The sequence below is a fragment of the Rhinolophus hipposideros genome, assembly GCF_964194185.1.
Source record: "Rhinolophus hipposideros genome assembly, chromosome: 16".
Taxonomy (NCBI): Eukaryota; Metazoa; Chordata; class Mammalia; order Chiroptera; family Rhinolophidae; genus Rhinolophus; species Rhinolophus hipposideros.
The window spans coordinates 28053326-28068433 of NC_138062.1; the positions used below are offsets into that span (position 1 = coordinate 28053326).

Consider the following 15108-nt stretch of genomic DNA (forward strand, 5'->3'; position numbering starts at 1 on the left):
AATACTGTTCTTCTTTTTCCACTCACCCTGACATTCTTCATTTGTTATAGGCCCTGAATTCAGGTTCTGTATACTTTTTTGGTATCTGAACTCTTCAAAGAGCCGTCGGTTTAATCTTACTGGGTTTTTTAGTGATCTCTAAGTGGCTTCCCCATTTTCTTCCTAATCAAGGTCATGGCATTTCTTTCATTTCCAACTATTTGAGCTGTGTTCTTTCATACTCTAGAAGGGAGTTTATTAAAAACATGTTTCTTTGCCTGAACACTTTAAAGTCTGTATTTCTATAATCTAGAGAACATGTTCACTTTCTTAAAAAAATACAAGGCTGTTTATTGTTTCTTTTCAAGGTAGTTATGAATCCTAAGGTGATAATGAAATGTTTTCATTTTAGGTCCTTTTTCATGAAGATGGTAGCGTAAAAGGAATTGCCACTAACGATGTAGGAATACAAAAGGATGGTGCACCAAAGGTAAATGTTCTCGTAGTTATGTGCGTAACAAACTGACACAAAAACAATCAATTTAAACTCAGTAATTTAGTCTTGCTATATATATACTGCATGTTAAGTGTATATTAAAATATTGTTAATGTGGAATTTTTCTCTATTAAAAATATGGAAGCATCTTTGAAGTCAACATCATTTAGGCAAGTAAATATAACGTTTAAGAATTTTTTAAAAGGTGAAAACGTGACTCAAAAAATACAAAAAAAGTGTGTCAAAAGTTTTATTTCATTCATTAACTAATTAGTAAGATGTTACAAATAGTTCAAGGAGAATTCAAAAAATATACATATATGTGGTCATTAGCTGCATTGCTACTTCCACGGTTTTCATTTCGATGAATGAGAATCATTTGCATTACTATCAGTAATACTGATAACCTTTGGCTTAATTTCAATATCTTTTGGTACATATAACACTGATTGCCTTCCTCTCATTCAAATATAAGCCTGGGTGATTTTCAGGTTTTCACAACTCGTATTTTTAAATTTGCAAAATGAAAACTGCAGGGATATAGATCTCACAGTCTGTAAGATTCCTTGAAAAGGACAAGGAAAAAATGCCTTGCTTTCCTCTAACAAGAACAAAACACAAATTAACATCTTAATAAATTAATCTATTAATTTTTAGTTGTTTATTGTCCTAATCTCTCAACTAGATTAATAGGCTCCATGAGGACAGAGGTCCTAGAGCGTTGTTCCAATGCCTAACATGGTGCCAGTTAATGTTAGGTCTTCAGAAAATATTTGTTAATTCGTAGTTTATCTTTCTCTCTGCCATTCTTGAACAGAATTGAGAATCTAGTCTAGAGTCTCCTCCTGCAAATCTTCCTGCTTCTCACTAGCGTTTTGCTTAGAAAGCAAGTGACAAAGCTCACCAGCGTTACCCTTGTCATTGTTCCTTCTAGCGGGTTGACTGGCTACGTCAGAATCATGTAAAGTCTTGGGTCTTAGGGTCCAAGAAGCTGTTTTCTAACAACCCCTCGGCAATTCTGATGCGTAGCCAGGTTTATAAACAATGATTCTCTCATGCTGCTTTTCGTAATGATGAAATAATACCATTTTTCTTATATTCTTCTGTATGTTATGATTATTTTTATATTGTCATAATGTGATTATTAGTTAAAATGTTTATATTTAATATTACAACAAAATTGAAACATGCAAATTTTGTCATTCTGGTGTTTTATTTCTTGTGTATTCTCATGATATTTGTTCAAATATATTTTTGTTTCATGCTTTGTATTTATAAAATTTGTATTTTATTTATTATATTTATATAAATATAAAAACATAGATGAGTACAGTAGAGTTTTAATAATTTGAGCTCTAAAATATCAGTGTTTAAAATAATTACTTTAGTACCACAGGTTTGGAGTGGGAAGAACCAAGGATTTGCTTTACTCTGTTGTTCCATTCTCTGTTTCACCCTGTATGGTTAAGCTTTCTTTCTTGCCGTTTCACTGAAACAGCTCTTGTCAGATTCCCAGATACTCCATCTTGTCACCCCAGCAGTTAGTTCTCTGTCTTCTCTTACTTGACCTCCCATTAGGCGGCACTGACACAACTGAGTAACTTCTTCCTTGTTGCAAACTGTATTCACTCGCTCTTCACATCACACCACCACTTCTGGTTTTCTGTGTGTTTCACTGGCCCCTCCTCCTTTGACCTTGCCTGTTTGTCCTCTTCTTCCTGTCCTCTAAATAAATATTGAGGCTCTAGGGCTCCGTGTTGAGTCCTCGGTCTACATTTTCTCCATAGTGACTTCATCCAGTCCCATGGTTTTAAATACCTCTTCTAACTCCCACAGTCACCTGTCCTCCTCCTTATTCAATAGCACTACTCCCATGTCTGATAGGCATCTTATTGTAAAGATTCTGACTTGGACATAAATTTTAAGTTTCAGAGGTTCAGTCACTTAACCAAGGTCAGACAGCTGTTAAGTATTCAGGCTGCGACTTGAATATAGGCAGTGTGGCTCCAGGACCTGTCCCTTGAACACCAAGAGGCATGTTGCCTCGAAAAGGAAGCAGAAATGTGCTAAGTGATATGTTAGTTCATTAAAACTAAATTGTTTTATAAATTGTGCTGGGAAAATTGTGTGTCTATCTAGAAGCAAATAGAGTTGGACCTTCATTTTTTAAAAATTTTCATGATTTCTAAAAATAAAAAAAATTTTCATGATTTCTTAAAACAATAAAAAAAAATCAGAAAGAAATGTAGATTACAATTACAAGTGAGGGGGAGGATAAGCCATCCTATAGAGATAAGAAATTAAAAACCTATAAGAGACTGACCGTTTTTTAACCATACAAAAATTAAACACTTCTGGATATAAAAAAAATACTATATTGATTATATCAATTGATGCAGAAAAAGCATTTGAGAAGATACAACATCCATTTATGATTAAAACACTTAATAAAATAGGTAAGAAGGAAAATGCCTGAACATAATGAAGGCCATATATGACAAATCCTCAGCTAATCTCATAATTAACGGTGAAAAACTGAAGCCCTTTGCTGTAGGTTCAGGAACACGACAGGGCTGTCCCCTATCACCTCTGCTTTTCAACATAGTGTTGGAAGTCCTTGCCAGAGCAATCAGGCAAGAGGAATAAATAAAAGGCATCCAAATTGGGAATGAAGAAGTTAAATTATCACTCTTTGCAGATGACATGACGCTATATATAGAAAATCCTAAAGACTCCACCAAAAAGCTATTAGAAACAATCAATGAATACAGTAAAGTTGCCGGCTACAAAATCAATGTACAAAAGTCCATTGCATTCCTATATACTAACAATGAAATCTCAGAAAAAGAAATACAAAAAAAATTCCTTTTGCAATTGCAGCAAAAAGAATAAAATACCTAGGAATAAACTTAACCAAGGATGTGAAGGATTTATATGCTGAAAACTATAAGACATTTTTTAAAGAAATTGAAGAAGACACAAAGAAATGGAAAGACATTCCGTGCTCATGGATTGGAAGAATCAACATAGTTAAAATGGTCATATTACCCAAAGCAATAACAGATATAATGCAATTCCCATCAAAATCCCAATGGCATTTTTTTAAAAGAAATAGAACAAAAAATCATCAGATTTGTTTGGAACCACAAAAGACCCCGAATAGCCAAAACAGTCTTAAGAAAAAAGAACAATACTGGAGGTATCATACTGCCTGACTTTAGCTTGTACTACAGGGCTACAATAATCAAAACAGCATGGTATTGGCAGTAAAACAGACACATAGACCAATGGAATAGAGTTGAGAACCCAGAAATAAAACCACATGAATATGGACAGATAATTTTTGACAGAAGCAAAAAACACGCAATGGAGAAAAGACAGCCTCTTCAATAAATGGTGCTGGGAGAATTGGATAGCCACGTGCAAAAGAATGAAACTGGACTGCTATCTATCACCATGTACCAAAATTAATTTAAAATGGATCAAAGACTTAAGCATAAGACCTGACACAATAAACTGCATAGAAGAAAACATAGGAACTAAACTATGGACCTTGGGTTCGAAGAGCATTTTATGACTTTGACTCCAAAAGCAAGGGAAGTAAAAGCTAAAATAAACGAATGGGACTATATGAAACATAAAAGCTTCTGCACAGCAAAAGAAACCATCAACAAAATAAAAAGGCAACCAACTGAATGGGAGAAGATTTTTGCAAACAGTGCCTCGATAAGGGGCTAATATCCAAAATATACAAGGAACTCATGAAACTCAACAACAAAAAACACCCCAATTGAAAAATGGACAGAGGACCTGAAGAGACATTTCTCCAAAGAGGACATATAAATGGCAAACATACATATGAAAAAATGCTCAACATCACTAATCATCAGAGAAATGCAAATAAAAACCACAATGAGATATCACCTCACCCCAGTCAGAATGGCTATCATCAACAAGACAAATAGTAACAAGTGTTGGAGAGGCTGTGGAGAAAAAGGAACCCTCATACACTGTTGGTGGGAATGCAGACTGGTACAGCTGTTATGGAAGGCAGTGTGGAGGTTCCTCAAAAAATTACGAATAGAATTACCATATGACCCAGCAATCCCTCTCCTGGGTATCTACCAAAACAATCTGAAAACATTTGTACATAACATAGTGACACGTGTGCTCCAATGTTCATTGCAGCTTTGTTTACGGTGGCCAAGACATGGAAACAAACAAAATGTCCTTTGATAGATGAATGGATAAAGAAGTTGTGGTATATATACACAGTGGAATACTATTCGGTGGTAAGAAAAGATGATATAGGAACATTTGTGACAGCATGGATGGATCTTGAAAGTATAATGCTAAGCGAAATAAGTCAGACAGAAAAAGCAGAGAACCATATGATTTCACTGATATGGTTATATAAACCAAAAACAACAAAAGAACAAGACAAACAAATGAGAAACAAAAACTCATGGACACAGACAATAGTTTAGTGGTTACCAGAGGGTAAGGGGGTGGGGGGAGGTAGATGAGGGTAAGGGAGATCAAATATATGGTGATGGAAGGAGAACTGATTCTGGGTGGTGAACACAATGGGATTTATAAATGATGTAATACAGAATTGTACACCTGAAATCTATGTAATTTTGCTAACAATTGTCACCCCAATAAATTAAAAAAAAATCCTATGAAGTCTGTAGATAAACAGTAGATTGGGGGGAAATTTGACATAATATCAAAGCATTTATACATTGATAAGAAAAAAGATAACAGTAGAAAATTGAGCAAAATCTAAAATATTGAAAAATTCACAGAATGGAAAATCCAGATGATCATAAATCATATGGAAAGATTCTTACATACCTTTTCTTCAGAGCCCATAGCTGAAATGTCATTTCTTCCAAAAGGCCTTTCCTGTTCACACTTTTCAGAATAGTTCCCTTCTGTTCTCTCATAACACCTGGTGCTTTCTCTCATAGCACTTAATCACAATTTGTAATTATTTACTCAGATATTTATTTAGTGTTTGCCTCTGAGGAACCTGATGAAAAGGGGTGTGTCTTTTTTTATTCGTCTCTGTGGTCCCAGTGCCTAGCATAGAACCTAGTACATTATAGGTGTTCATTTAATATTTCTTAAAAAAATGATACTTCTTGAAAGAAAAAGGGATGCAAAAAACAGTCATCAGGGAAATGCAAATTAAAATAGCAGTGAGTTATCACTACACTTAACAAAAATGTAAAAGAAACAGTTAATATCTGTCACTAGCTGGACATAGGGAAAAGTGTCTTCTTACATACTGCTCGTGGAAATATTGGTTTAGGCTCGTTAGGAGACAATCTGGTAATATCTGGTAAAATAAAAATAGGTGTGCCCTTTAACAATGCTACTCCTGGGAATCTGTGTTACAGGGAATAAAAGCACCAATATTGTAAGGAGATGTACACACACACAGACACACACACACACACACACACACACACACACACACACGGTGTATTTTATAACATTTATTGTTGCAAATAAAATGGAAACAGTGAATGGCCATTATCCATTAGCAAAATAGCTGATTAACCTATGGTATTTCCACGTGAACTACTACCCAGCCAATAAAGAGAAAGATTAGACTATACAGTCACTTGAAAAGATTCCCATGAAGTATTATTAAGTGAGAAAGGTAAGATACAGAAAAGTTTGTATTATATGATCCTATGTTCATAAAACAAACCAGGACCCAAAAAAGTTTAAGTGTATAAGTATATTTATATATGTGTGAATATATATTTTGATAAAACCATACAGCTAGGTTGTTAATATAGTTTATAGATGAGAGAGGATGGAGACAAGAAAATAAAAAAGTACTGAGTAAAGTTACATATGGGATGTCTGTGCGATATACATGTATACATATATATGACAGGTATAAGCACCACACGAGAAAAAATAGAAGTTACCAATAAACGTGAAAGATGTTCATACTCTCTAGTAACCAAAGATAGTAGATTAATTCTCACCATTTAGACTGAAAATATTTGGCACCAAGAATATTCAGCTTGAACAATGCTTATAATAGTGAAACACTGGAACAACCTAAATGTCCAACTGTTGAGAATTGGTTGAAAAATTAGGGGAATCTATTTAGGCATTAAAAATGAATGATTTTTGGTGGATATTGCCGTAGGCAAATCATTTTATAATATGAAAATGGTTACAAAACCATTTGTCTGTATAAATTATTTTTTGTATGAATGTGTCTATATGCACACATATATGCAAATACGCGAATAGAGAAATATCGGGAAAGACACATTTCATGAGACTTTCCTGATTATTCTATATTTCTTTATTCAGTAACTTTATTGAGTACCTGCCATGTGCCAGACATAAGTGCAAAATAGAGAACAAAAGAGAGAGGTAAGACTTTAATTGTAGCTTTTTTTTCCCCTTTGGAAAAAAACATTTCAGTTTTATAATATATATTCAGCAATAGAGAACAAGTAAAACTAAAGTGAAAAACGAAAGTAGCTGAAGAGTATGTTTAGTATGGTCCTGTTTGTGTTAGAAGGATATAAATAAACTCTGTACAGTTTTGTATTCATGGACATTTTCTGGCATTATATCCAAGAAGCTATTAATAGTGTTTTGTGCTTCAAATGATGGGACTGGAAAAACCAGGTACAGTGGTGAAATGGCCTTTCATTTTTCACTTCATATTTATTTGTAGAGAATTTTTCAGCATGAGCATGCTTTATTTGCTTTTTAAATTCGTACAGACTTAACCATTCAATTAAGTACTTTTGAAGTAAAAAAGAAAAATGTAACAGACAAGCTGTATTATAAAATTTAAATTAGATTCTACTTATAAAGACTACTTAGTTTTATTTCTGATTTAATATCTGTACTCTCTTCTATACCTGAATCATAGTTCAATTCAAAGCTGACCAGTATGTGAGTATTTTTTAAATTGTCAAATGGTGCAATTTAACATGTTTTTATTTTTTTAGACAACATTTGAGAGAGGACTAGAACTACATGCCAAAGTTACAATTTTTGCAGAGGGTTGCCATGGACATCTAGCCAAGCAACTATATAAGAAGTTTGATTTGAGGGCCAGTTGTCAACCCCAAACTTACGGAATTGGACTGAAGGAGGTATCCTGGGGTTTTTTGTAATGTTAATGTCAAAAGATGGAGCTTCAGTTCACTTCTATCATATTATGTAATTATAATGTTGATTTAATTTTACAGTTATATGTTTTATTGATTTGAAACATTCGTTATGACTGAAAATATTTGGGACATTTTTCGAGGGAAGAAAATATTACTAATCAAATTCCATTACTATCCAAATTGTATCTGCCTGTTGTAATTGTTTTTTCAAATGTTGCTTGAAATGTTGCTTTTTTCAAAAGTCTGGAACTTGGAAATGTTTGTAACATTGATTTCTCTTTCATTGTAATGTTGTCTGCCCTTATAGGATTTGACCTATATTATTCATATGCTGTTTGTAGGATGACCACATCCTACAAGAATTGTTTATTCAAAATTGTAGTATGAAGATAATTTAGTTTATGAAACATACACTCAGCAATAGTATACTGATCTGTAACCTAAAATTTAGTTAGATTAAGTGTTGTATATTTTCTCAGTGTATCCATTCTCTAGTATATTTTTCCAAACCTTACACTTACTAGAGTGGAAAAGTTTCGTTATAATCCTTTTGTTTAAATTTATTTTTAGGGTAAAGCTCAGAAAGCTTCAAATTCTGTATATAACTAGATTCATTAAATTGTGAATAAGGACTTAATTATTTTGGTAGATTGCACATAATATCTGATATTAGACAATATTTCAGATGGAAATTGTTTAAAATTTAAAATTTACCATTCTGAAAATAGGATAAGCAATTTAATTCAATTGAGGAGGGGAAACTGCAGGTGAGAGTAAAATGTTATATTGAAGAATAACCTGTGTACTTGAAAGTAACAGATCTTAAGTGTACAATTCAGTTAATTTTTATAAGGTGAACATGGTCATGTAACCTCTACCAAGATCAAGACACAGAGCCTGACCAACACCCCAGAAGTTTCCCTCATCTCGTCAGTGGTGTTTCCTATAATCACAGGAAAGTCTTACCCATTTGAGAATCTAACTAATGTCTTAATAACTTTTCTGACCTGTTTCCTTACTCTTAATTCATCATGCTGCAGTTTAGTATAATTTTCTTTGATATTTGAAGTACTTTTTTTGTGTTTCTCTTGTTACAGGTTTTCACTTGTAATTTTCATAAATAAGACATAAAATTGGCAAGTTTTATACATTGTGGTGACATACAAAAATTAAATAATACTAAAACTATTTTTCTTTTTAAAGCTATGGATTATTGACGAAAAGAAGTGGAAACCTGGGAGAGTAGATCACACCGTTGGGTGGCCCTTGGACAAACACACTTACGGAGGCTCTTTCCTGTATCATTTAAATGAAGGTGAACCCCTGGTTGCTCTTGGTTTTGTGGTAAGTTAGATGCCCATTATCGAAAGTTCTGCTGTTAGAGTCACTGAATCACCAGTGTTACAAAATGAGGGCTTTGAATCGGAGAATGTAAAATTCTTTTCTAAAGCTTACTTTCTCATTTTCTCAATATGTAAAATGCTTATGGCTTAAACACACATAGCTTTCGTAATAGGAGCTATTTACTACATGCCAGGCGCTGTGCTAGATGCTTCACTGAGAATTCTAAGTTTCACAAAACATCCTGTGAAGTAGGTATACCCTTATTTTACTGATGGGAAAACTGAAGTCCAAATTTAAGTTATATAGCCTTCCCAAATACACCTTAAATGACAGAGGTGAGATTCACATCCAAACCTGTCTGATTTCAAACCCCATTTCCATTATGGAGTGCTGCCACTGAAAATGAAATCAGCACTGGGTTTGAACCTGTAACTTTTTTAAAACATGGGCATTTTCTCCCTTTTTGGCCACTTACATCTTTGTAGTCAATTACATCTTGAACAATATGAGGAATGCAAAAATTACATAAGAATTTCTGCACCTTGGAATTGGTGGCAGTTATATAGTTCAGTGTCACGATTAACTCTGCTATGAACTATTGTTAAATTTATGCCTTATTGGTGTGTTTTGACACCTAGCCAAGTGTTCAATGCATCACCTTTGCATGAGTGTTCTAGTGACTTAATCTTTTCAAAGCAAAACGGCTTGGTTATTAATTTCAGCATTTTGGTAATACCTTATAAAACGTAACCTTCAATATTTTTTGTCCTCTTTTTTCGTAAGTGTGATTACATCCTGTTTCTTCGTTTTTGCCTCAGTCATACTGCATGTAGCTTATTTGTTTCTAGAGTTGGTATTAATAAATGAATAATAAATAATTACAGTTCCTTTTGTAGAAACACGTGAGACACCTACATATATTTTTTTAATTCGACTTTGATTTTCAGAGCACAATAATTTGTTAAAATGTTCCAAATTTTTAAAGTTTTGCTGATTATAAACACATGGTATCTTTTCGTTGAGTCCTTCTTTTCCAAACAGATTTTATTTATTTATTTAAATTTTTTCATGTACTTTGAGTACAAAAATGTTAATGTACATTTTCTGAAAAATACTGCTGACGTTTTAGCTTGATAAAATTTGAAATAAAAATTTCTAATTGTATAAATATAACAAATTTAAATGTAAAAATTTTAAGGTTGGTCTAGATTATAAAAATCCATACCTGAGTCCATTTAGAGAGTTCCAGAGATGGAAACACCATCCCAGCATTCAGCCAACATTGGAAGGTGGAAAAAGGATTGCATATGGAGCCAGAGCTCTCAACGAAGGTGGCTTACAGGTAATTCGCCCAACTTTTGTATTCCTTATTTCTGTATTATAAATTCAACATTGAAAATATAATGTTACAAATTTAAATAAAAAATAGAAAATTACCTCATAGGAAAAAAAAATTAAGCAAAGCACCTAGTGTTTATAAACTGTCACATCATAGTTAAATAAATCACACCATGAATTTAGTTTTAAGAATATATTGATTTCTAGACATAAATTCACAGGCTTTTTTTTTTTAATTTGTTTTTAATCAGAAAATTAAAACTATGTGATCTAAGCTATTTCCCTTTATTCCTTCGCTGGCAGGAAACTCAAAGACAAACTTAATTTTCAGCAAAGGTAATTAATTTATCCCAACTACCTAGTGACACCCATGCCTTTGAGGTGGACTCTGTCAGGCTTTTGCCCTTAACTGTCCAATTTTAGTATATGTTCAAAATGAACTTTATCAATTACATTATTAAATATGTACTAATTATTAAATATGTATTAAATATGTACTAATGAACAATGAAATAAAACCTAGGTAGCTAACTATGATAAACGCTGTTAGTACTGGTATGGAAATAGTATTAGACAGGTAAGATGATTTTAAAAATCAGCCCTAAAACTCATACCAGATTATTTGGAGCAAGTTTCTTAACTTCTCTGGCCTCAAGGGAGGGATCAGCTGTACAATAAGGACAATCCCTTCTGTCTCTAATATTCGAGGAATCTAGAACTGTTTTAGAAATTGGGTATCATTTAAAAAAATTTGTTGTAACGGTATCATAATAGAAAATTGGCAGGGCGGGAAGTTGATTGAACCTTTAAAATGATGTTCTAAATACTTTATTACTGTAACAATACATCAAGTCAAGTAAAATCATAGCTAAGTTATAAATAATCTCTAGAATCTTAAATTCATTTGCTGTGGAATTAGTTCTCATGAAGTCATTTTTGTTTCTAGAGTAGTCATTTGTTTGCAACAAATATTAAATTGCATATCCCTCCCTCCTTCCCTCCCTCCCTCCCTCCCTCTCTCTCTCCAGTCTATACCAAAAATTCACCTTTCCTGGTGGGTTTTTAATTATTTGTAGCCCTAGTTTGATGCATGTCCCAGAATACACCATTTTTCAGTGCAACTTTCCCTTGATCCCTAGTTCCTTAACAAAATGCCCAGTGCCAGTAACACTGCCCAGGGTAGGATCATCCCAGAACTTAAGAACACACCTTTTCTTTGGGCTCCAAATTTTTATTCTTAGGACTTAAGCACCAATTTGGAAGAACTGACAATCTACGTCCTGTCTTCCAGTTCTTGAATCAAACTTAGAGTTAGCAGGGCCACGGGATTATTTGAGAAAAGCAGTGTCATAGAAGTTCCTAACCATTATCTCTGTTCTCAGCTAGTAGCAGTCCAGAAAGTCCTTTACCTCTGTTAGCTACTCTGCAATCCTGATACGATGCTTTTAGCTAGGTTGTTCTGATCTGAATTTGGTCTGAGAACCCCGGTCGTAAATTCATTCCCCACATGAACTCTGAAAGGATGGGACCCCGATCCTTCTTTTACCAGCATTCCTTCCCACCCTGCACCTTCCCATTCTGCTCCTCACCGCCTCTCTCCCTCTCAGAATTCTCTAATTGAAGGTAGCTGTTCCCATAGATGCCTCATGGTGTCTCTTGTAGCTGATTGCAGTAGTTTTGCTGTTAACCTCCTCTCCCAAGTCCCTTTCAGCACCTTCAGCCAAACTTTTACCCCCCACCGCTTTCTCAGCTGTCACTTAATGTAGGAAGTGCTTAGAGAAGAAAAAATACACGAGGAAAGAACAACTCTGCATTGGCTCTCTTTCCTCTTCAAACTATAGGTCAGAGTACATTTTCCCATGTAAACATTCTATAATTTAGTGCTACATTTTGGGGCATATATAGGCTTTTATTGGCTTTTTTCCATCAGAAATGTATATTGAGGCCCAAACAACTGTCTTAAAATTTATTTTGGACATTCAGCTTATTCTTAAATTATTCACAGTAAGTTATTTAAGGTAGTAGGTTGTGGTGATGCCATGATTAAGACCTAGGTTTCCATCCCTAGATACCAAAGTAAAATAAAAAGCGTATCTAAAGATAACAGCCTTTGTAACTTACGTGTAACCCAGAATGCATGTTAACAGCCGATCACAATTTAGATAATAGCCCTTCAGGTTTAGAGAATATAACCATGACATGCTAAGTATAAATGAAAACATTTAAATATGTTAATCTTCTGGTCTTAATGTGTCTGTCTCTTGTAGATTAGTCATGGGGAGAAGGAAAAAATCTTCATAGAAAAATAGCAAATAGTTCTAATCCTTGTTAGGGGAGGGGAAACAACTGCCTTTGCTCTAATTTTTTCCTTCAGTATATTCATTTTCTTGTATTTAGAAAAACATTTTTCCCTAGAGCTTTTAGACTTGAAGAGGCTGTAATTTCAAGTGGTTTTCCTTGCTTAATTTGAGCTAACAAATGCACTTTAAATGTTTCTTTCCTCAGTCTATACCAAAACTCACCTTTCCTGGTGGTTTGCTAATTGGTTGTAGCCCTGGTTTCATGAATGTTCCCAAGATCAAAGGTACCCACACAGCAATGAAAAGTGGAGCTTTGGCAGCAGAATCTGTTTTTAACCAACTAACTAATGAAAATCTCCAATCAAAGACGATAGGTAAGAACTTCCTATTCACATATAGAAAATTGTCAGGTTCTTCATTGAGAGTTTTAAAAAGAAGTTATTTAAACATATAGTCAGTATATAGATAGAAAATTAAAATAAATACAAGGAAAAATATGGAGGTGTTTTATATGTATATTTTAATTGTATACATACATTGTATCTGTCTCTTTACACAAAGCATTAAGATGTATGCTGTGTAAAGAAAACTACATGACCTACACTCTAGATTTTTACAGCAATATTCTGTTTTATTCCCATCAAAAGTAGGATAGTACCAGTGGTATCCCACCTACTTAGAAGAGATTTCAAGCTGGACAGTATTGTATTATATTACATATATGGAACACATACATGCGAAGATACCTCACAAATACTGGTGTATTTCCGTCTGAAACCTTTGCAAACTGCAGGATCGAGCAGCACCATTGCTTAGTCGGATGGCAATCAGGCATATGACCCCTTGTTTTTTAGAATTACTTAAGGTTCATTCATCAGATATGTCAGTAGCAAAATACCTTGCTTGATAAAGTATTTTATACTCCTTGAGGCAATTTCACTTAACATTTCATGTTTTTTACTAAAAGGACTCCATATACCCGAGTATGAGGACAATGTGAAGAAATCATGGGTGTGGAAAGAGCTGTATAGTGTTAGAAATATAAGACCATCCTGCCATGGAATCCTGGGCGTTTATGGAGGGATGATCTACACTGGAATCTTTTACTGGATATTTAGAGGAATGGAGCCATGGACTCTAAAACATAAAGGTAATTCCAACATATCTTGAGAGTATGGATGTTATAGTCATTAAAAACATGAATGGGATCCATTAAGTAGTGGAGAAAGGGAACTTTTTTTTTTTACTTTGTTTTATAACTTGCTTTATTAAAGAAATGGCAAATTCAGTATCTTTAAGAGAACAGTGTATTGTTATGAGGGGGGTAGTCTTATTTCATTGGTATTTTTTTAAAAGTACTTTTAAATTAGTGTTGTATTTTTATTAATCTTCCTGAAAACGTTTGCAGGTTCTGACTCTGATCAGCTCAAGGCAGCCAAGGACTGCACACCTATCGAGTATCCCAAACCTGACGGACAGATCAGTTTTGACCTTTTGTCATCTGTGGCTCTGAGTGGCACTAATCATGAACATGACCAGCCAGCACATTTAACTTTGAAGGACGACAGTATACCTGTAAATAGAAATCTGTCGATATACGATGGGCCCGAGCAGCGCTTCTGCCCTGCAGGTCAGTAATGAGATTTCCACCTGTACCTAAAATACAGGTATTTGCTTTAAACATGTTAGAAACATGCTTCCATTGAGAAACTTCTTCCATTGCTTGGAAATTGTAAATGACTCCTACATCTAGCTTCCTTTAGAAACCATTATTTTTATGGTTCTTAGGCTAATCAGCAATATTAAAATGGAATTTTTTTGTTAAGCCCAATTCATACGACATTTCTCAAAAGAAAAAGCTTTTGTGTGTCTACCTTCAGACGAAGATAAGGATTTTGGAACATCAAACAAAAACACCTCTTTCCATGTTCACATGACTTTTTTAAAAAAATCATCATGGCTGCTCACAAACATATATGTATACAGATGCTAAAGTACTATAGCCACATTGAGCTCCAGGAAATGGTCCCAAACTTTAAATTCACCATGAATACTGTAACTTCTAGTGCTGAGTTTCCAACTAGAATTATAAAAGAGTAACTGGGTCTCAAATGAGAATAGTATTCAGATATGTAAAAACTAGTACATTCTGGAAAGGGACTAAAATGTAAGCTCTTCGGGGGCAGAGACTCTTGTCTTTTGACTTTGTTTCTTAATAATTTCTGTCATCACACTGAGTTATAAACTGATGTGAAAGACTAGACCTAATTTGTCTTTTCAACTATAGCACGTACACATACATACCCCTCAAACTGCTAAACATTGAGTTCTCCTGTTAGTAAGACTAACTCAAATACTGCTGTACCTTTTGCTTTTATCTACATTTAATTTATACTAACAGCAATAGCACACAAGATCTTTATAATATTCTCTATGGGTAAACGTTCAGAAAACAAACCTTCAAGGTTTCTGTAGCTAGTTTCCAGAA

The 15108-nt window shown here is 34.1% G+C and overlaps 1 protein-coding gene across 6 annotated transcripts in view; it reads left to right on the forward strand.

Annotated features, from left to right (window-relative positions):
- ETFDH (electron transfer flavoprotein dehydrogenase) overlaps positions 1-15108 on the forward strand; it is a 39992-nt gene that overhangs the window by 11328 nt on the left and 13556 nt on the right. For all 6 annotated transcript variants that reach the window (XR_013995049.1, XR_013995050.1, XR_013995051.1 and 3 more), the window contains exons 6-12: positions 392-469; positions 7474-7620; positions 8842-8982; positions 10181-10324; positions 12826-12994; positions 13588-13770; positions 14029-14250. Coding sequence is in view for 3 of the 6 variants with exons in the window: in XM_081075619.1 (XP_080931745.1) it covers positions 392-469; positions 7474-7620; positions 8842-8982; positions 10181-10324; positions 12826-12994; positions 13588-13770; positions 14029-14250 (1084 nt within the window). In the remaining 3 variants the exon portion in view is untranslated. The remainder of the gene's footprint in view (positions 1-391; positions 470-7473; positions 7621-8841; positions 8983-10180; positions 10325-12825; positions 12995-13587; positions 13771-14028; positions 14251-15108) is intronic.